Genomic DNA, 22,099 nt, shown 5'->3' on the forward strand with positions numbered 1-22,099 from the left:
ATTAATAATGCATAGTATTTTAATTCTTATATATGCAAAGTAAGGCATAATAAATACACAAACAATTTTGAACAATTTTTTTTTTAATGCAAAATATAATAAAATTTAGGAAAATAACATTGTGTTTTACAGCATAATTGAAGTCTTATTCTACTTTTATCTATTCAATTTACAATAAAATGGCTAATTCTACGAAGGAAAGTAAATGATTGTCCACTCTTTCTTCTTTTGATTTATTTAACAAATGTAGGAGTTGAACAAATGAAGTCATTTTTTCACACACTCTCCTTCCTTTTCAATGCACTTGGTCCAGTTGTCTAGAAGCTTGTCTATTCCTTATGTATTCCCCAACATTTATGAGCCATTACCCGCAGAAAATCAAAAATCTTATAAAGCATCTTTGAGCAGTCCAAAGAAATGATAATCACATGCGGGCAGGCCTAGTTGGTAACAATTTATTCTATTACGTCTTGTTTTAAGCTTATGATTTATGTTAAATGTTCTGGTAATATGTTGTTTTTTACTAATGTATGTATAATAATTTTTATCATTTTTCTTCAGGTATGTAAAAGTTAAAGATTGGTTGCATCAAACGTTGCAACTGTAGAATTGTATTAAATGTATATATCCAAGTGTTATGTACGAGGGTTATTTTTTTCCAAGGTCCGATTGGTTGCGAAATAAAAACCCGCGCAAAAATCGGATGAACCTTTGCGCATATGTGTTGTGTCTTTAGTATGGCCTTCAATCACATCTTGTCACTTCGTTTAATTCTGAACACGCAGCTAGCACATAAACATGTCTACAACAATAGCATCTCCCGCCAACTGTGAAGTGCGTGCGGTAATTTGATTTCTTCAGGCTGAGGGGTATAATGCAGCTGAAATTCATCAACGAATAAGTAATGTGTACGGTGAAACGTCAATGAGTGACAGCGGTGTGCGACAATGGTGCAGGAACTTGAAAGCAGGATGTACAAATGTTCATGATGCAGGCGGTGAGGGAAGGAAGTGAGTGAAAATGTTTTTGTTGGGAAGTGTTTGATCACCCACCATACAGCCTGGACTTGCCTCAATCTGATTTTCACCTCTTTGCTCTCATAAAACGCTGGCTAGGAGGACAACATTTTGACACAGACATCGAGCTGCAGTATTTTATCCACCTTAATGAATTATATGACAAGGTCAAATGATAAAAATCACATATGTAATTTAACATTTGGTTAAATGTTTTCTGAAAACACGATTCCTTTGAGTTTCTTCAAAGTTTTTACAGTAAATGAAATGTGGTTTCATTGTAACAACCGAAAACTAACAGCAGTCTAAAAGTGGTTAGAAGCAGGTGAAAATTCACCAAAGATAGTGAAAGTGATTCCATCTGTGAAAAAAGTGATGGCTATAGTTCTTCAGGCAAAGCTTGACAAACAAAGAATGTTACACCATGCATGGGTAGAACCCTTGATTAGACATTTGATGTGCAACAAAGAGGTTGCATATTGAAATTTATTTACAACATTTTTCGCGATTGAGAATTTTACAAATAAAGTAAAAATCTAAAAATTTGTTACAGTGAATATTTTAAACTTTTTATTATTCTGTTTGTTCAATAAAAATTAACTATGCTTACTAGAAATTATAGGTGTGCAGCATATAAGAAATTCATATAATTTATTACATAAAACACTGTTACATAGCGATAAACAGACAATGCGAATTAATATATTGGCATGAAGGGGATTAAGTATACTGAACCAAAGTTATGATTCCCACGCTTAAAATATATGCTGCTCTATGTCAAATTGCAAGGGATTAATGTTACATATGACTGCCCACCAACATAGTGGATTGGCAATAAAGTTCAAAATTTTTGTCTTCACAAGTGGTGAAATCAGTACAAGAAAAAGAAAATAGAGTTGTTCATTCAAATCCAAAAAGACACTGGCTCATTCAATGAAATAATCAGCTTTAGTTTTAAGAAAGAATATTATAAGAACTGAAAATAAAAATAGTCAACTCTAGATGATCATTTTAAGGATAAGTACATGTACAAGCCTTTGACTTCAACTGATGACACCTGTGTGTTCAGAAAATCAACAATCTGCAGCATGCAAATTGCCAATTGACTGTCGGAGAACTTGTAAAAGAGATTGGTATCTCGATTGGATCATCCCATGACATTTTGACTGAAAAACTGAATATCACAGTTGCAGCAATGCTCGTTTCTCGTTTGATGACCGAACAGCAGAAAGAACATCGAGTGTATGTTTGTTGGCAACTTCCTAACAAGCTGATTGTTCAGGACTCTGCATGTTATTAAAAATTTATTTAAAATTTAATGGCCTTTCTATTCGTTCACATAGATCCTTTCAGATGCACTTGGCTCCTGATGATTCAGCAGCTCTGTATACACTATATAAGTCGGCTCTACACTGCATTCAGTCAGCCTTCTATCAATCTTCATGGACTCAGTGTACAAACTTACAAAATATAATATATATTCTTTAACAATATATCATTAAGGGAATCATTAAAAGCATTTATATATACTTATACATAATCCTGTATTATTCAAATATTAGAGGTTCATCTCCAATTATGAAGTGATGTCTATATTTATTTATTATTTCAATCAGCAGTAAATATAGAGTAATTAGGGAGTAAATTATAGAGTGTTACAGAGCAATTACCCTAACCAAGGAACTACACACCAAGGGGGATATTAACTTGACATATTTTTTGGTCCTTTGGGCCGGATATATATAGCATTTTTGAAGAATTCATCATTTAATCTACCAAAACTATGGATAAAATCTACAATGTGAAGAAACATCATTCAAGAAATCTTCATATTCAACAATCTATTGCATAAAGGGATTCACAGCATCTAGATCTACCAACATTATTTACATAATATCTTTCTTAATTTATTATTACATTTAATTTACATTGTTTCATCATTTATGTAATATCATTGATTCATTTTAGACAAAGAGGGTCAAGTAAAGGCCACTATAATGAGAATTCGCAACTTTACTGATAAATTTGATTTCTCACAAGAAGACAGAATTGACCTACAGATTAAGTTAAGGAATCTTGTTGATTTGGAAGAAAATATAACAATCATTCAATCAAAAATTGAAATGGAATTTGATGACGATTTATTTTTGGATTGTGAACAAGTCGAACAAGACTTGTTCATTTCAGAACTGAAATTGCTAAATTTAGTAAACGATACTAATAATCAATAATCAAAAATTATCTAATAAAAAAATTAATTAAAATACAATACTTATCCAAACACAATTAAAACCAATCAATATACCTGTATTTAGAGTAGAGTGGCAGCATTTTTATAACATATCTATTAACTTAATACATAATAATAGTGATTTACTACATTATTTACATGCTTTGTTAAAAGATGAAGCATTAGCAATCATTAAAGATCTGCTAATAGCTAATGAAAATTATATTATTGCTCTAGAATTACTAAAGGTACGATTTGACAACAAATATTTAATTGCACCTCATAATCCAAACTGCATCGTAAGTTCAGATTCCATAAAAAGAGAATCTGTAGATGTCTAATTTTATTAACAAAATATCCTCACAAGTTAACCTGAAGCAATGCAACTTCTGTTAATATATTTGAATTTACCGTAGTCCAATTTCCAACATCTAAATTGGATTATAACACAAAGATTATGGAATGAGAAATTGTCAAATCAAAGGCTTTCCAACTTTAAAAAACTTTATAGTATTTCTCAACACAAAAAGACTACTTCTTGAAAATGTTAATGTAGTCACTTCAAATATGCAAGTGAATACAGGAAACAATGTCAAAGTAAATCGCTACAATAATTCAACTAAAATGTTTAATAAACGCTTTACTTTAAATCATAAAATATGCAAACAAAAAAATGTCAGTTTTTATTCAAAATTTAACCAATGTTCACTCTGTAATTCAAATCATTACTTATATCAAAGCAAGGAATTTTTAAACTTGTCCATTAATGAACGTAAAGCCTTTTTAGAAAATTATAATTGTTCTAATTGTCTGCATAAAGGCCATTTCACTAATCAAAGTTATTCAAAAAATCGATATAACATTTGTGCTAAGAAACACAATACACTCATCCATATGGACAAATTTAGTAATTCTAAATTAGAAAGTAGTAACTCTGAAATTAATACTTATTGTATATTCAGTCACACAAAAAATTGGAAGAGTTCAATCATAAATATTATGTGTTGACAATGCAATGAAGAAAAAAATAATTGAAGAAAAGCTAAATGAACATGATTCATGATATTCTGGGCATCAACAAATCCAGATGAGACAACAAGGATCAAATGTTGAAAGACATTTTATTACTGAGAAATCACAACCTAAGGTATCGACCAAACAATTTTACAATAATAATAAACAATATAATAAACAATATTGACAATATTCGACGAATAAACTAATCATTCAAATATCGATGTTAATCATAAATATCTGTTGCAACGGGATGACTGTATCAAAATAAATCATGCAGGTTACCTCAAGAGAATATTTCTCAATCAAAGCATAAACATGTACGGTATATGAAAGGCAAAGATTCTTTTGTAACCCCTAAAAAAGAATGATTCGATTTTACAAAAAACCTACGGATGCCAACGAAAAACTTCAATTGAAAACAAAGGAAATCGAGTGCACCGAAAACGAATCTTAACATTAATGCAAACAATAATAATATTGATAGTAATAAGAAATGTAATCCTTAACATTTATGGCCACAATCAAAACATTCAAACCAAGAACAAAGCTACATCGATTACAGTGATGTACTACCACTACTAAAAACAAATTCTTTTCAATCTGTCCAATTATGATTCGTCATGGCGAGCAGAGGTCTAGACCTGCATAAATTAAGATTGCTAACATACTCATAAACACTGTATTACCATTTATAATTCAATTTACATAATTATAATTCACATTTAGATTATGCATTATATTCAAGTATATTATATTATTTATTTATTAACTACATTATTTAATTATAGATTACTCAAGCATTATTATCATTTCATAATTTTAGTAACAATTTCATTTTAATACTCTAAAAAAAATCATGATATTGTTTGGCTGGCTGTATGTTCAGACTTAGTACATGTTATTAAAAATTTATTTAAGAAGGACTTTAAAATTTAAAGGTCTTTCTATCAGTTCACACAACTCTTTTCAGATGCACTCGACTCCTGACAATTCAGCACCTCTGTACACACTATATAAGCTGGCTCCACACTACATTCAGTCAATCTTCATGGACTCAACGTACAAACTTACAAAATATAATATATATTCTTTAACAATCTATCATTTATAGAATCATTAAAAGGATTAATATATACTTATACATAATCTTGTATTATTAATTCAAATTATTAAAGGATCATATCTAATTATGAAGTGATAAATGTCTGTATTTATTATCTGAACCACCAGTAAATACTTAAGAGTATTACCCTAGCCAATGTACTACACCAAGGCGGATATTACCTCGACATCAATAATGATGAAACATTCATGCAAAGGATCACAATGGGAGAAGAAAGCCGGATTTACAGCTACAACATTTTATAAACAGTAAGACAAAAGTTCAAACATCATAATGGATTGGCATATGATCTCCACATCCCAAGAAAGCACGTCAGTCTTGATCCAATATCAAAGTAATGTTCTCCGATTTTTTGATTTTAATGGAATTGTGCATTTTGAATTCTTGCCTCAAGGTTAAACAGCGAACCATGCGTACTATAAAGGTGTTTTGCAATGGTTACATGAAAAAATCTGAAAAAAGAGACCAGAGTTATGACGAGACAACTCATGGTTCCTTCACCACAACGATGCACCCGCATACTCAGCTTCGTCAATTCTTTAGTTTTATGCCAAAAATCAGATGACTATTCTCCCTCAGCCTTCCTACTCACTAGATCTGGTTCCCTACGATTTTTTTCTTATTTCCAAAATTAAAATCAGTGATGAAAGGACGCTGTTTTGAGATTATTGATGACATTAAAGCAAGTTCGTTGTGGATCTTAAAGGTCATTTCAAATTGTTTCACAAAGTGGAAATGCCACTGCGAGAAGTGTGAATAGGGGATGGGAGTAGTTTGAAGGGGAAAGGACCAATAATATGTAAAATTAACAATAAAGATTAAAAAAATAAAGTTCAGTTATATTCTGAACAGGCCATGTATATGTATAATTTATTATATTATAAATAAATGTATAGCTGGTTAGCTGTCTAGTACCACTAGATTAGATTCTTTGCATATAATTACTATGCGTATCAGGTCTTTCTTTTTCCTGTTTAGCCTCCGGTAATTACCTGTCAGATAATACTTCAGAGGATGATATTAGTATGAGTGTAAATGAAATGTAGTCTTATGTGTATCAGGTCTAAAGTGTATCCATTACTTTATGATGTGTTTATTTTACCTACTGTGTGTGTATATATATATATATATATATATATATATACAGTAAAATACAGCAAAATACACAATTTAATTGATACAGTTATATACTGTATCTTCAATTTTTATACTGGTATTTTCTACTACTCATAACATATAACAGGAAAGTAGAGTATTTAACTGAGGAAATCAGTTATATACTCTGAGAATTTAAAACACAAGAATTTATATTGTCTGAGAATTTATATTGTCCACAAGCTAAAATCTTATACTATTTAATTGAATGTGATGAAAATTACAAGTTCATCAGTCTCAAAACTTGACGATTCAATGTACTGAATTAATAATCTAAAAAACACGTATACTGAAAAGTATAAGAAACCTAGAGTTACAGTTATGGACTAAAGGGTAGTTCATTTTGTCTTCAATAACTTACATTGTCAGATAATCATAATTATTTTTAAAGTAAGAATGTATTTTATAAATAAACACAGTAAACAGAAACAATACATAAAATAAGCAATAACAAAATTAATTCAATCATGACCGAAAATGTGGGATCTCATGAAAGTACTTCCATGAAATATTAAGGTAAAATATCTTCACCACATTGTTTACTTATGCATAGACTAATAACCATTCTTTAGCAGGGAGTCAAGTACATGGAGAAAAAAAAAATAAATGACAATATTAAAAGAATAGAATTCCTTACTTGAGAATCCATCATCAGAACCGTTGCTGTATGGTTCAGGGGTAGGGCAAACCGTATTTAGGCTATGTCCAGCATGGTAACTATGAAGTACACGTCCATCAACAGTGCAAACTTTAACACTCCCTTCGGCTGCACCGCTTAAAAGGCTAGATTGTTGACCACGAGCCCATGGCCATGATCCACCAAGAAAACTTACATCCTTTATTATACTTCCATGAAGCTGTAATGCAAAACATTTATATTTATTTTAACGTGACAGTAATATTGAAAACGTTTAAAAGTGTAATCATAAGTATTAACATAGTTCTTTTTTCTTTGGAAGAAAGTAAGGTCAAGATCCACAGTTAAGCTACAAATAATCTAGCTGTACATTTAATATCAATCACTGTCCCACAACTTTAAATCATGTTAAATGCTTTTATATGTTATTTTATACATAATAGTAAAAAATGTTTATTAAGATTATCAAATTAACTTTTCCAAAAGCTCAGAGATACAAAAGTGGAATGATGTATGATTTATGAAGCGGTCATGTGATAACTGTACAGAAGGGTTACTAAAATAACTTAAAAATAGTATAAACCAAACTTTTCAGACATAGCATCCTTGGTTCTCTTACAATTAGTTAAGGTTTCCCCATATATGCATACACACAGAGTTATTTGTAACTATATATTTTACATAAAGCTAAACTTGCCAATCTCTATGGCACAATTTCCCTTGGAGATTCTGGATTTGAGTCCTGGTCAGGTAAGACATTTTTTCACAGGGTAAAAAATTCATTCACTATTATCCATTGGTAGCTGCTATAGGAAGCCAGCCACAATGAACAGTCAACTGCTGTTTGGCTTTATTCCTACTAGTTTCAATTATGAACATTTGATAAATCTCTTCATTGTTTCAAGGTAACAGATTGTAGGTATTAGTTTTGTAAAAAAAAGAAAAGAAAAAAGAGTACACCATATTAAATTTTACAACTGAACTGAACGCTGAATTTAGTCAACTTGTCAGGGTCTATTTTTACAACACGGACTACAAAGTTCTCCAACAGAATAAGCTGGAATGTTTTATAATAACTGAAGTTTATGTTGACTGTTAGTATGATCTACACATGAAAACTGATCTAGGAAACATTCTTGAAAACAGGAAGTACTTTCAAGATAGCAAGCAGATGCAATGTATTAAATTTACTCATCACAACCAACATCATCAATGACATTAACATAATAAAAACAAAAAAAATATATAAAAACTTAAAAGAGGCCCCATCACTTAATAGTTTATACTAAACGCATATTTTTGTTAAAAATGTACTTATAGGTGCGAGATGGGTGAAACAATGTGGAAGTAGTTTGTATGACTGGAGCTGGAATGCAGAGGACTGTTTATTGTCTACACATTTGATTATTGCCAAAATGTTGTGCATTGTCTTTTGGACAATGCTGCGTAATCATGTGTTGTTTGATAAAATTTGTGATAGAAACTTGTTTAGAGACAAATCTAAATTTGTCATAACATCAAAAAGTTGATGTTAGACTAGAAACGTGCCTGACTGGTTAGTGTGACATAGGTCATACAAAACATTAAAGGAGCAGTTACAAGATCTCATAAATCTTTGTAGAGATTTCATTAGGTTCAGCCCACACTGCAGAGAGGACAATGTTATCCATATCAAATGCAGGTTTTCCATGAGCTAACTAATACTGATTATGCTGAAAGGGTTCATCACTGTCAATTATTCAAGAACTTCATTAGAGGCAACTCTGACATTTTATCCACGTATTTTTCACAGATGAAATATGGTCTTACCTTTGTGGATATGTTAATAGTCAACTGGACCTGTGATACTGAAAACCACGCTTTTTTTAATCTCCCTTACACATACAAAAAATAGGTGTATGATGTGCAGTTTCAAGGTGACAAAGAATACGACCCTTGTTTTTTGAAAAACTGGATGCTGCCATCTACCAAGAAACTATCCAACAGTTCCATAGTTTTACTGCAAGAGGATGAGTATGACCGCAGATTGCAACAAGACAGCATCACTTTCCATACAGCTCACTCTATTGTGGAGATGCTACAGGATTTTTTCAGTGGAAAAATCCACCGAAAATTTCTAAAGGATTGTGACCACCAAGATCCCCTGCTCTTTTTCTATTTAGCCTCTGGAACCACTGTAAGGTGATGAATGAGGGTGATATGTATGAATGTAAATAAAGGGTAGTCTTGTAGTCTCAGGTCGACCATTCCTGAGATGTATGGTTAATTTAAGCTCAACCACCAAAGAATACTTATCCATGATCTGGTATTCAAATCCAAATAAAAGTAATTGCCTTTACTAGGATTTGAACCTTAGAACTTTCAACTTCAAAATCAGCTGATTTGCAATATAGAGTTCACCACTAGACCAATGTATCATGGTGGGTTACCAAGATCCCCTTATCCGACTAATCCAGACTTCTTTCTGTGGGGTTAAAAGAAATTTTTTATAGTTGCAATCCATACACCCTACAAGAATTAAAGACTAACATTACCAATGCCATCCAAGAAACAGACAGGGTACAGCTAAAAACAGTAGCCACGGACATAGTCAAACGTGTTGACAAGTGCATAAAAGTAAATGAAGACATCATTTTCAACACCTTCTGTAAATTATTTATGTAAGTGTTTGCCAATAAACTACTATTTATAGACTAAATTAAGTGAATGAATGGGGCCTCTTAATTTGAACACTCTGTATAAAGTTTGGAAAAAATATATATATATATGGTGATCAACCAGGAGTTTACATTGTGTGTGGAAATGTAGAAGATTTATTTCGGAATTTATATTGCTCTTGCTTGTGTGTGCAGTGTTATGGCATTCCACAAATGCTTCCGATTGCATGTTATCTTCTAAGTGGCAGCCCACCATATACAAGTGCTGCCTTCTTTGAATTCTAGTGTTGCTTGGTTAAGCTGGTGGAGTATTTCTTAAAAGACCTTTCATGGTTCACTGTCAAGGGGTCACATGTGGTGGGACTAAATCCTGCAGTTACAACTCTAGATGTGATCTAATGAGGTAATAGAGGGATATGACTAAGTTTGTTTAAATTCAGTTCATCGGACAAATTCCCCCTACTTGTTCAATATATATATATATATTAAAATAAATAAATAGATAATGTTTGTAATCTAATGCAAAACACTACTTTAAAAGATTCCAAGTTAAAGAATATATCTTCTGGTAAGGTTAATGTTTGAATATGGCTTTCTCAACCTGTAGTATGTGATGGGACACAAGCAAGCAAATTAAATTGAAAATTATCCAAAGCAAACAATAATTAAATAAAACAATAAATTGAAATAAAACAGTTAGAGTGTTAATTAACTAAGAACTAACTGAAAATTAACTAAGCTTTCTAATTTTCAAAAACATTTTAATGACCAGACAAGAATTCAGTAGTATTTCCAGGGCGTGAGGGTGTAAGTATATTATCATTAACATCAAAGGATGTGCTTAGTAATTTGTAACTGCAGTAACTAGTAATAAAAGAGGTATTGGGTGAAGTGAATAACAATGTGGTGTTATTCTTCCTGCTTTCTCTTGATAATTTGTTAATTTTAAGTAAACACTTATCCACATCTCAACTAATTAATTTCTATCAATATGATGTATTTTTCCCATCTCTGAGCACTTTCCTTCAACTTCGCCCAGGAGAAAATTTTGACAAATTAAAATCATAAATTTTTTCATAACCAATCTGTACAATAATCCGTCCATGCTCACAAAGAGCTTCTCAGCTTCTGTTCAGTTGTTCAGTACATTATTTCACTAATTGAGTTAGATGAAGTCTGTCAAAAGGTAACTTCAGTTGTTTTATATATTTTCGTAACATTTTTAATAGTAGCTGCAATTTTTTAGTAGCTGCTTTAACTGTTATGAAAAGACTACATTTGTTATGAAATAAGACTAGATTAGTTACGAAAAGACTAGATAATTTTTTTAACTTTTCCTTTTCACACAATGCTTTTTAGTAGAAAATGATAAATTTGTTAATTTTATGTTTTTCTTAACTCAAAACTATGAACAGAAATTTGATACATGTTTAGAGAATAACATTTATGATAAATTTCTGTGAGTTCACAGTCCATTTCAGGCTTATATTGTAAGAAAAATTCTAAGAAAAACCTGGGCTTGAATTTGGATCTCACCTTCAGTGAAAAATGAATTTACTGAATTATACGAAAAAGCATTTAAAATTGTCATTCTAAAATTGGGTGAGTATTTGCAATTCTCCTTCAATAAAAAACAAATTTTTAAGACAATATCTGTCTTAATTTATGTGCTGAACTATGACTGAAGTTGACCAATATTCAGCCAGATATCCAGGAACTATGCCAATCAATGATCTAGTTTTAATAATTTACTTCTGATTTAACAAATTAATTAACATATTATACTTAATGTATATTCAAAACATGCTTTTAGATTTATTGTGTTATATATGGCACAGTATGTCCCAATTGTGGTAGTACCCACAGGTAAAAAAATGAGGCCTACATAACTTGGTGGTTCGTAGAAGTTTTGAGACAATTTAATAGTTGTTAATATGTTCATTTCATTACAAAAATTATTTAATGAATAAAATTATCCAAATGAACTTCACCTACTTGTGAAGATTATGAAATTAAAAAAAAAATTGATTAAATCACTTATACCTTGGAAATACGAGTCTATCAAATTTGAATAAATGCAATATAGAAATACAATTTAATCTATTTCCTTATTTTCATTCACAGGAGCCATCTAGCTATTTTTTACAGACTGTGATTTAGTTAAGATTCAATCTGTTAGTACATGTAAAATGATAAGTTGATGGTTTAAGCCTTACTCTTCAACTAATAATATAATTATTTGGTTACATTATACCTAAACCTCCTACTAAATTAAATACAATTATAAAGAAATCGTTCAGATCAACCTAGTAGTTGATATTGATAACATATACACTGATATTCTGATTTATACAGAGTGATTCAAAGAAACGGGAAATTTTGATAGTTGTGTTGGTAGCCGTGGGCGATTGGTACCACTTGATAAGTGACGCCAGCCTCTCTAACCTAACCTGCCATTTAGTTGTCATGGATCCTTGGAGTGGTGCGCAATGTACATTTGCTATCAAAGCATTTTACAAAAACAATGACAGTGTGGAGGGAGCGTGTAGAGAATTTTGCCGTCATTTTAATTTGGGACGGCACGCTGTGTTCCATCAGCAATTAAAACATGGATATCTAATTTTGATGAAACCAGTTCAGCAATGAAAAAGAAACCTCCAGGCTGTGAGCGAACCGTGAAGGATTTGCAATTACATCCATACAAGTTACAGATCGTCCAGGAACTGAAACCGAACGATGCAGTTGTGCGAGCACAATTCTGTAATGTAATGCTTCAGAAGATAAACGATAACGAAGAGTTTGTTTACGAACTGTGGATGTCAGACGAAGTGCATTTCCACCTCAGTGGATTTGTTAACAAGCAAAATTTCAGATACCGGGCATAAGAAAATCCTACGCAGCTACACCAGCGTCCGTTGCACAGCCAGAAAGTGACCGTGTGGTGTGCTATGTCATCTTACGGTGTTATAGGCCCTTATTTTTTTGAGGATGACAACGGTCTTGCGATTACAGTGACGTCGGGTCGTTACATAGCCGTGCTTGAAACCTTTGTTGTGGAACAACAAAATAGATTTCCACCTATTCTTAACACAGCCTGGTTTCAACAAGACGGAGCAACATCACATACTGCACGAATATCTATGGCAGCTGTACGCCGATTGTTTGGACAACGTGTCATTTCACAAAATGGTGACATTAGATGGCCTCCCAGATCGCCTGATCTCTCAGCTTGCAATTACTTTTTGTGGGGTCACCTTAAAAGCAAAGTGTTCCACAGTAGACCTGCTACAACGGAAGAACTGAAGGCAAAGATCCGAGAAGCGATTGCGGAAATTCCAGTCGAGATGTTACGTCAAACCACGAACATTTTAACGAAGAGACTTCGTGATTGTTTACGTAGAAGAGTAGGTCACCTGCAAGATATCATCTTTAAAAAATAAACTAAAATGTATGTATCCTAAAATAGCAACATTTGTACAATTACATGAAATAAAATTCATTCTCTAAAAAAAATTTTTCATTAACGTTATTTAATTTTTTAAATTTCCCATTTCTTTGAATCACCCTGTACAAAATTATATAAAATTTTTTTAAAGAAATGTGTTCATTGCTAGTTCAAAAAGTTTGCTTTTTTTGTAATAAATATATTTTTTTATAAAAATTTAGAAAAAAATACTAACATCATACACAAAATCAAGTGGCAGTGGCATACGAAGATCAAGAAGCGTTAACCCTTTTCCATTAACAGCAACAGAAACAGCCATATTAGGACAAACTGGATCAGCTGCTAATCCAGTACGATCTTGACCACTAAAGGCACAATTATCATATGCCAATAACTGTTCTCCTCTTTCAACATCGACCACAGCTAGTCGCCGAGCTGTTGTTGCAGCCAAGATCTATAAAAAAAAATTCTACAAATTAAATTCTATAAAAGTATGATCTTTAAATAAGCGCAAAGTTGACAACCAGTTTGAAAAATACTTGCATTCTGAACTTATCAGCAGTATCAGCTGATAAGTTGATACTGAGCAGGAGATATACTGTAATATTACATAGTGAATTCTTTAATTATTGGCGAATGGGATTATCATTCCACCTTGGATTTATGCTAAAGAAGATCAAAGAAGTCAGTTTTGAGACATTACTTATCTTTTTCTCAGTTTATAGTGTACAAGTGGTGTTAAATCATTCAGAGGATTAAGAAACTCCATATGAAGAGAGTTCAAAAAATAACTTTCTAATGAAAAATTAGAATATTTACAGTATTATACCGGGTGTTTGTTTTAAAATGCAACCCAAGCATGATATATACTTTTTAGAAAAGTTAATACGATATTCAAATAAAGAGGTACTACACCTATTGTTCCTTTATAATCAGCTGATATAATTCTCTATTTCTTTTTTATTATTAGTTATTTCTGGATGTGTTCTTTATTCAGAAAAAATGGTTTTTGATCACGGAAGAAAGGATTTTTATTGTGGAAAATTATTTAACACGTAAATCTATTGTTTTATGCCAAGAAACTTTTCTATTGCAGTATCCGTATAAGAATCTTAAGTAACCAAATAAATCTTCAATTCTTTATTTGATAAAGTAATATAGAGTGAATGATTCTGTCTGCTGTCAAGAGACATAGCCGGAAACTTCAGTACTTACATTGGAAGATATTAGAGTAAAACTTTTAAAGTCAGCTAAGAAATCATTAAAACAAATTGCACAACAAAAAGGTATATCTCTGTAAAGTGCCTTTAAAGTTACCCAGCCATATTGAATTCCATATTGAATTTATAGATGAGGCTTTGTTTCATCCGAGTAGTTACATTATAATAGTTATATTATTGCTACCGGAGCTCCAACAATCCTCTCTTCATCCTTTCATAACTTCTATACTCGCAGAAAATTGGTTTGTGGTGAGCAATATTCAGGCCAAGAATAACTGGCCCCATGTTCTTGAAAACAATCCAAATCTCAGACCAGGAAATAGCTAACACAATTTATTACAAATTTAGAATTAAGCGTGGGAGATTAGTGGTTTCAACAAAATGCGGCCTCATGTCACACGGCAAGGAACCTTTTGAAAAATTTCTTTGGTGAAAGAATAATGTTAACTGGCTTATGGCCAACTAGGTCACCTGATCTTTATTCTGCAGATTTTTTTCTCTAGGAATTCCTAAAGGTTGTGGATTCATAAATAATTCACACACCACTGAAGAACTGAATGCTAACATAATTCAAGAATTATGAGAAATTGGAAGAAGTACACTTTGAAAGGTTGCACGGAATATGAAAAAGAGCGTAGAAGCTTGCATTGATGAAAATGGTGGGCCCACTTTCAATATTTTTTATAAAAAAATGTATTATATTAAAATTTATTTGTAATATTTATAAGAAATTGCATTAAATATAGCACATTATCTTCTTTTAAATTGGGTTGTGTTTTAAAACAAACACCCTACACTATAAATCTCTTTCAGGTTATCTCCTTATTGTACATACTTTTATCAATGTCCCTTCCAGAACTGATGTCAATCAGTTCTGGAATGCAGTTTTTACAACAGCTTTTCTGCAAATTAGTTTTTCGATTCTTTTGCTGGTAACGTCCTTTTAACAACAATTTTAATTTTGGAAATAAAATAAAGCCAAAGGCTAGGTCAAATGAGTATGATGGAAGAGGGATGACACTGAGCAAATTTTATTGCATAACACTAGTGCATTAGCAGTGATGTGCGATTTGGAATTTGCCACGAATAAGGAACCTTAATCTATCATGCCAAAGTTCAGGTCTCCTCTTTCTAATATTTTTGTTGAATACTTCTAAATAGTAGTGGCAGTTGAATATCTGCCCTTCAAATAACAATTCATTGAGTACACCACCTTTCATACAGAAAAAAATCTCTGAATAATTTTTGTATGGGTTTTTTTTTTGGTCTCTGTGATAATTTTCTGACCCAATGTGATGACAGAATTTGTACTCACTCACCTATGGCTCATCTCTGATTATTATAATCATCACCATAAAGGTTTCATTATAAATTGCACAATTAAGAAATTCCAGATAGATCCCTAAATGATTTCTGTTCTTGTTGCAAATGTTTTGTAATGAACTAGGCAGCAACAGTGCATTCCCAACAGGATTTTGGTACATGAGTTTACTGAAATCCCAGTATCTTATGAACTGTTAAACATTGATTTGAAATCAAATTGTTCATTTGGGCAATATACTGGATGTGCCCATTGACATCGATGGCTTCCCGGATGAACATCATTTTTGGTAAAATCTCTATCACCTTTAAAAATGCCTGTACCAGTCATAGCATTATGCACGGCTCGCTATCACTTAATACATCTCTTGAATCATTTTATGCTTTTCACTAAAATTTTACAAAGCTTAACAAAATTTCAGTGCAAATCTGTTTAGGTCACTATCTGGATAATCGCCAAAGGCACCAAACTAAATTGACTCTAAATGAGTGCTATAAAAAGACAGTGCGTTTTCTGCACGATAATTTCATAACTTTTACATTTACTACAGATTTTTTAATTTCTGTAAAATATCTATACAGAGTGGAGATTTCTTTCATTTAAGTGAATTGCAACAGAAAATGATGCTTCAAAACAAAGTATAAAAACAGTAAAAGTGGGATTAAAATCATTAAAACTATCTTACAATCCAAATCAGGTCATTTATGCAAGATGTTAGTTGTAGATACTAGTTTCCACTGAATTAGTTAAAAAAGAAAAAAAATGGATATTTATTTGGAAACTTTTTGATTAATACCAGTAATTTGTGTGTAGTAGTAAAGAGCAAATGTGTAATTATATATTAAAAACAGATACATATACTGAAAAAAAATTATTACTATCACTTACTCTAGATCCATCGGATGTAAAACGGACGGCATTAACATTACGAGCAAGGGTCATAGTTGTAATTTGGTAACACATTAACAGCTCCATTCTAAGAGCTGAGTATAGGTTGACTTTACCATCACATGCACCGGAACAAAATAGATATCGGTCCTAAAATAAAGATAAAATTGAACAGATAATTATAAGTAAAATACAATATTACAATTTAAATTAATTGGTGTTCTCAGAATATAAAGTCTTATTTATTACCTAGAACACAGGACCCATCCAAAAAAAAAAAAAGAAACAGAGAAAAGTTCTGCTTGAATCCTATGAACGTAATTTTCTATTTACTTTAATTTTTATCATGTGAAATTTGTTGCTATGGTGCATCCTGCATCCTCAAGTAATAATCATAAAAAAAATTCTCTTCAAAGCAGTGTGAAACTGATATATGAGGTTGATCAATAAGCATTTGATCTTGGGTCATAAAAACAAGTACTAAAACATATTTGGTTCAATGATTTGTCTCCTTCAGATAGCACATCCCAGTAATATACATTGTTGGAAGCATTTTTTAGTCATTTTTAATGAGCACCATAAAGAGTCAAAAATCGCAGGAAGAATGTTTGGTGAGTAACAAGCCTGCTGAAATTGTTAAATCCATTGTTTTCCCAAGAATCTTGTGGAAGGTTGTGATTTATGGGCTGGAGTGTCAGTATAAAAAAAAAAACTGTCAGCATGACCTTTCTGATTGTTTCTATTTTGCCACGGAAAACTTGAAATTTTCAATGGAATGACTGTACCTTTCTTTCAGAAACATAGCCCTAGGTCCTATATTTCATCTCTGGTTATAATTCTTTTTATAAAATCATATTACAATTAGCACATTGCAGCACATCTTGCACAATCTGCGATTTTGCAAGAATTTTTTTCTGCTGTACCCGCATCCCAAAATCTTCTATTCAAATTGATTGCATTAAGCCAAATGAAATTCCTATTTCATCTTTCGTCACCATCTTGTGTGACCTTCTTCTGAATTTTTACTGGTGGAAGCTCTGTCAGAGTGTGTCACTTTAGACAGATGGTACAATCTTAGAAATTGTGATACTGCTCTTTAATTTGTGTTGTTTGAATGTTCCTTATTATCTATTCAAATGTTTCATTAAAATTATAACGAGAAAACTCAAAAATGCATCATTTTATTTTTAATTAAAAAACAGACTACAAAAAAATTTCATAACCCATATTTTTTATAACATACCTCTAATGTAATTACTTATGAATTAATTTAGATCACAACATCTCTGGATTTAAATAAATAATATTTCACTTAAAATATTAAATGTATCAAATGGTAAAAGTAATTTTTTTTTTTTTTGGTTGTTTGTGGGTGAAAAACGCTTGGGCGTTATCATCGCCTGGGGTAAAAGTAATTGAATGCTCATTTCATAAACTACAGCTATGAAAGTCTCAATTAAAACTTCTTTCTGTCATAATCTAACTTCAGATTTTTTTTCTATCTCAATGAGAGACAGAGGCTATAAGCCCTTAACGTTTCTGGAATTAATTCCTGTAACTGACAAGGCATTTTTTCCATCTTCTCCCTACTATTATGCTGATATACTCATATAAGCTATTCAGAACATTAATAAATACCACTTTCTTAAAAAAAAAAAACTGTTTAAAATAAAAAATACTATTAAAAGGAAAAAAACAGTATTTGCATAACACGTATCTCACAGACAAACCATGCACCTTTCCCCATCACCACTAAAATTAATTTACTGACAAACAAATCAACAAAAAGATATTTTTACTCAGAAATAATGTTAAGTTATTGAAATTAAATGAGGAATGGCTGAAACGTAATGCACAGTAGAACATAACAGAGAAAAAAATTTCATACAAAGCAACAGGTGCTGCCATATTGTATTTTCAATTCCCTATTACTAAAATTTTGAAACTCGAATTATGCTTTCAGTCAGTCACCATTGTTATGGAATCGAGTACATGCTTGCTCAACGAGTCTAAAACAACGTGCAGGGATTAAAATTTTACAACCAGAAGTGAATGCTAGTGACATTCATAATCATTTAAAAACTGTTTACGGTGATGAAACAGAAGAGTATGGAGAATACTAGTACAATGATTTGCCAAATCAACAGATATCCTCGGCAAAAATAATTCTCTCGTCAGTGTTCTGGGATTCCAAATACTTTGTACTGACCAATTACTTGGAAGCTAGATTGACTGTAAATTCTATGCGATATAAAGAGACAATCTGCTAATTTTGTTGCAATATTAACACGTTGCAACAGAGATATTAAGGGTATTCATTTCTTTATAGATGATGAACTGAAGGAAACAGTGAGATTGTAGATTAAAGAAAGACCAATATTCTTCATTGATGGAACTGCATGAAAAATATAAATATAATTTTTTGTAGCAAATTAATGTACTTTTATTGGCATATTTAGATTGTGAATTATGAGCAACTATGCCTAACATTTCAGCCTCCTGTCATACATGGTGATCGTAAGGGAGAAATTTTTATTACTGTTTAGTAATTATACACTGAATAGTTTTATACTTATTATACGATGTGTAATCTTATATTTTTATTCTGTATTAAATATCCTTTTATTTTTGTGTAAATATTAAGTTTTTATAGATGGGATCACAATATTTTACGTTAATTTTAATCTACCAATTTTTCTTACTTTTCCTAAGGACTTTATTGGGAATATCTATGACAAATATCAAAATTTTATCTAAGTGGGAAACAGAAGAATTAATGATGGTGAATCATGAAAAGGAGTTTCCTTTCAAATATATATATATATATATATATATATATAAAATATATATACAGAGGAAGATATGACCTTGATTCAAGCATAAAAATGTTCTGAAGACAAAGATCTGTAAAGTGTGTATTTAAAGAAAATAGATAAAAACCAAATTAGTACTCTTACTCGAGGGCTAAATGCAACTCCTCTAACTCTTCCTTGATGGAATTTCAAGAATTTTGGTTTACCTTCTTGTTGCATCTTATACCTGAAAAAAATCAATTAGAAGTGATTAAAATGTAAATAAATAATTTACAAAATATAATAGAGACAATAGAAAAAAAAATCAGAATACTTCAAAATAATAATAAAAAAAAAAAAAATTAAATAAAAATAACATTATTCTATTATTATAGATACAAGTTAAATCCTCCTATTTTCACATTCAGTGGTCCATCTTTGCTATTTCTACTACATTTCATTACTTTTGTTTTGTTCTTGTTTATTTTCACGCGATAGTTCTTGCGTAGGACTTCATCTATGCCGTTCATTGTTTCTTCTAAATCCTTTTTACTCTCGGCTAGAATTACTATATCATCAGCAAATCGTATCATCTTTATCTTTTCACCTTGTACTGATATATAGATAAAAGATATATAGTTAAAAGAAGAGACAGACTTATAGGCCACATACTAACGCATCCTGGAATAGTCACTTTAATATTGGAAGGACAGGTAGAAGGAAAAAATTGTGTAGGCAGACCACGTTTGGAATATGTAAAACAAATTGTTAGGGATGTAGGATGTAGAGGGTATACTGAAATGAAACAACTAGCACTAGATAGGGAATCTTGGAGAGCTGCATCAAACCAGTCAAATGACTAAAGACAAAAAAAAAAATTCTATTATAACACAAAATGGGATTGTATATAGAATGTACGATGAAAAAAATTTCCTTTTTCTTAAAAAAAAAATAAATTTTTTCTTAGTAAAAAATTTCCTAAGTTTTTATGAACAAATGGAAAGAAAAAATGTATACAAAAATTTACACATAGGTATAATATTTATTCCTTTTTCTGTACTATTGTTCTGAGTTAATTTACTTAAAAATTTATATAAAAAAGTAAGACTGAGATACCATGAACCTTAAACTGATCTCAAATAGACACACACAAGGTTATTAGATATTCATTCCCCTGGTATTATTTAACAAAAACGTTTTTGCAACATTATTTAAGACTCTCAAATCTTCATTGGTAATAACCTGATCTTGCGATGATTTTCCAAGCAATATTGGATGCTAGCCAATTTTGCTGGAATTCTTTATATTAGATGAGTCTTTATTTCATTTCAAATTTTATTCTCCATTATTGTATTGCCTGAATTGCAATTATCTTTATAAATCAATAAGAATAGCGTGGCCTTTCCAAAGGGTGTAGTTTTATTATCAGAATATTTAAGGAAAGATCAATTCCTCGATTGTTGCCTTGATAAAATTTATGATTTTTTTAAAAAGTATTTTACCTTATTGCTGGACTGAGGACAATATGCTATTTCAGAATTTTTGCTGATATTTTTCTATTATATTATCTATAATTTAATAAAAAGTGTTTCACAAAAAATGTTTAGTAACATAGAGTGGGGGCCCAATATCTAACAATTTTAACATTATAACATTTTTTTAATGTTATATGTGAATGGGTGTTAAATGAACATTAAATGGTTACCCCCTTATTCCTAAATTTTTCATACGGAGGAAACATCTGATCGGTAGAAGGTAATGTGCTATTATCTCTATTTCTTTTTAAATAAATTTTTACCTTATCAAGCTTTATGAAAGGGATGTAGTATTTGTTAGGCTGTCATGAACAAGTTGGAGATTTCAGTAGTTTAGATGTTTGTAAGCTGATATCTTAACAAATTAAGTCGTACAAGAAAAAAATTTGAGGGCAGCAGGTCACGCAGAAGAGAACCAAAAAGATGGCTAGATCAAATTAAAGAGCAATTTAAAAAAAAAATACAAAAATGAAAACTAACTTCAACAGAAATTAAACTGGACAAAATTCAATGATCTGAATATGAAAAAATGCTTGAAACAGTTTTATAGCTGGTTTAACCCTTCAGCATATTAGAGATATAAACGTTTGCCATGTATCTGTATCCAGTATTGAAGATATAACTGGACTTATTACTTATTAATAACTTAATAGTTATTAAGTTGAAAAAATCTACGGTAATAATACGATTATATTAGGGTCAAATTCATTTTAAAACTTTCTTTTCATATCTAAGCTATTAGGTTGAAAATCTGCTTCTCACGGATGAATATGATGTTAAACTATCGCATGAATTACAATAATGATAACTACTAAAATAAAAGTGATTTGAAAAGGTTACGTTTTAAATTTAAAAAAGTTTAATCTATTTAATAAAAATACATTTTGAAATGGCAAGCTCTAAAGACTAACTTAGAACAAAAATCTTGACCACCTTCTGAAAGATTACATACACCAAGTGAATATCTCTTATTCAAGCCTATGATTCTTCTGATTTTTATAAAATTCTCTTGCAAATAGAGATGTCAACATAGATAAGTAATGGATTACAAACAAAAAATGCA

At 31.1% G+C, this 22,099-nt stretch overlaps 1 protein-coding gene across 13 annotated transcripts in view; it reads right to left on the reverse strand.

Moving 5' to 3' along the window:
- The window catches only part of LOC142333473 (uncharacterized), a 68,598-nt gene that overhangs the window by 18,907 nt on the left and 27,592 nt on the right, over positions 1-22,099 (reverse strand). For all 13 annotated transcript variants that reach the window (XM_075380685.1, XM_075380698.1, XM_075380693.1 and 10 more), the window contains 4 exons: positions 19,667-19,748; positions 16,710-16,859; positions 13,516-13,734; positions 7,179-7,398 (listed from right to left, as the gene is read on the reverse strand). In XM_075380685.1, the coding sequence (XP_075236800.1) occupies positions 7,179-7,398; positions 13,516-13,734; positions 16,710-16,859; positions 19,667-19,741 (664 nt within the window). In that variant the 5' untranslated portion in view covers positions 19,742-19,748. The remainder of the gene's footprint in view (positions 1-7,178; positions 7,399-13,515; positions 13,735-16,709; positions 16,860-19,666; positions 19,749-22,099) is intronic.

The sequence above is a fragment of the Lycorma delicatula genome, chromosome 12, assembly GCF_047948215.1.
Source record: "Lycorma delicatula isolate Av1 chromosome 12, ASM4794821v1, whole genome shotgun sequence".
Classification (NCBI taxonomy): domain Eukaryota; kingdom Metazoa; phylum Arthropoda; class Insecta; order Hemiptera; family Fulgoridae; genus Lycorma; species Lycorma delicatula.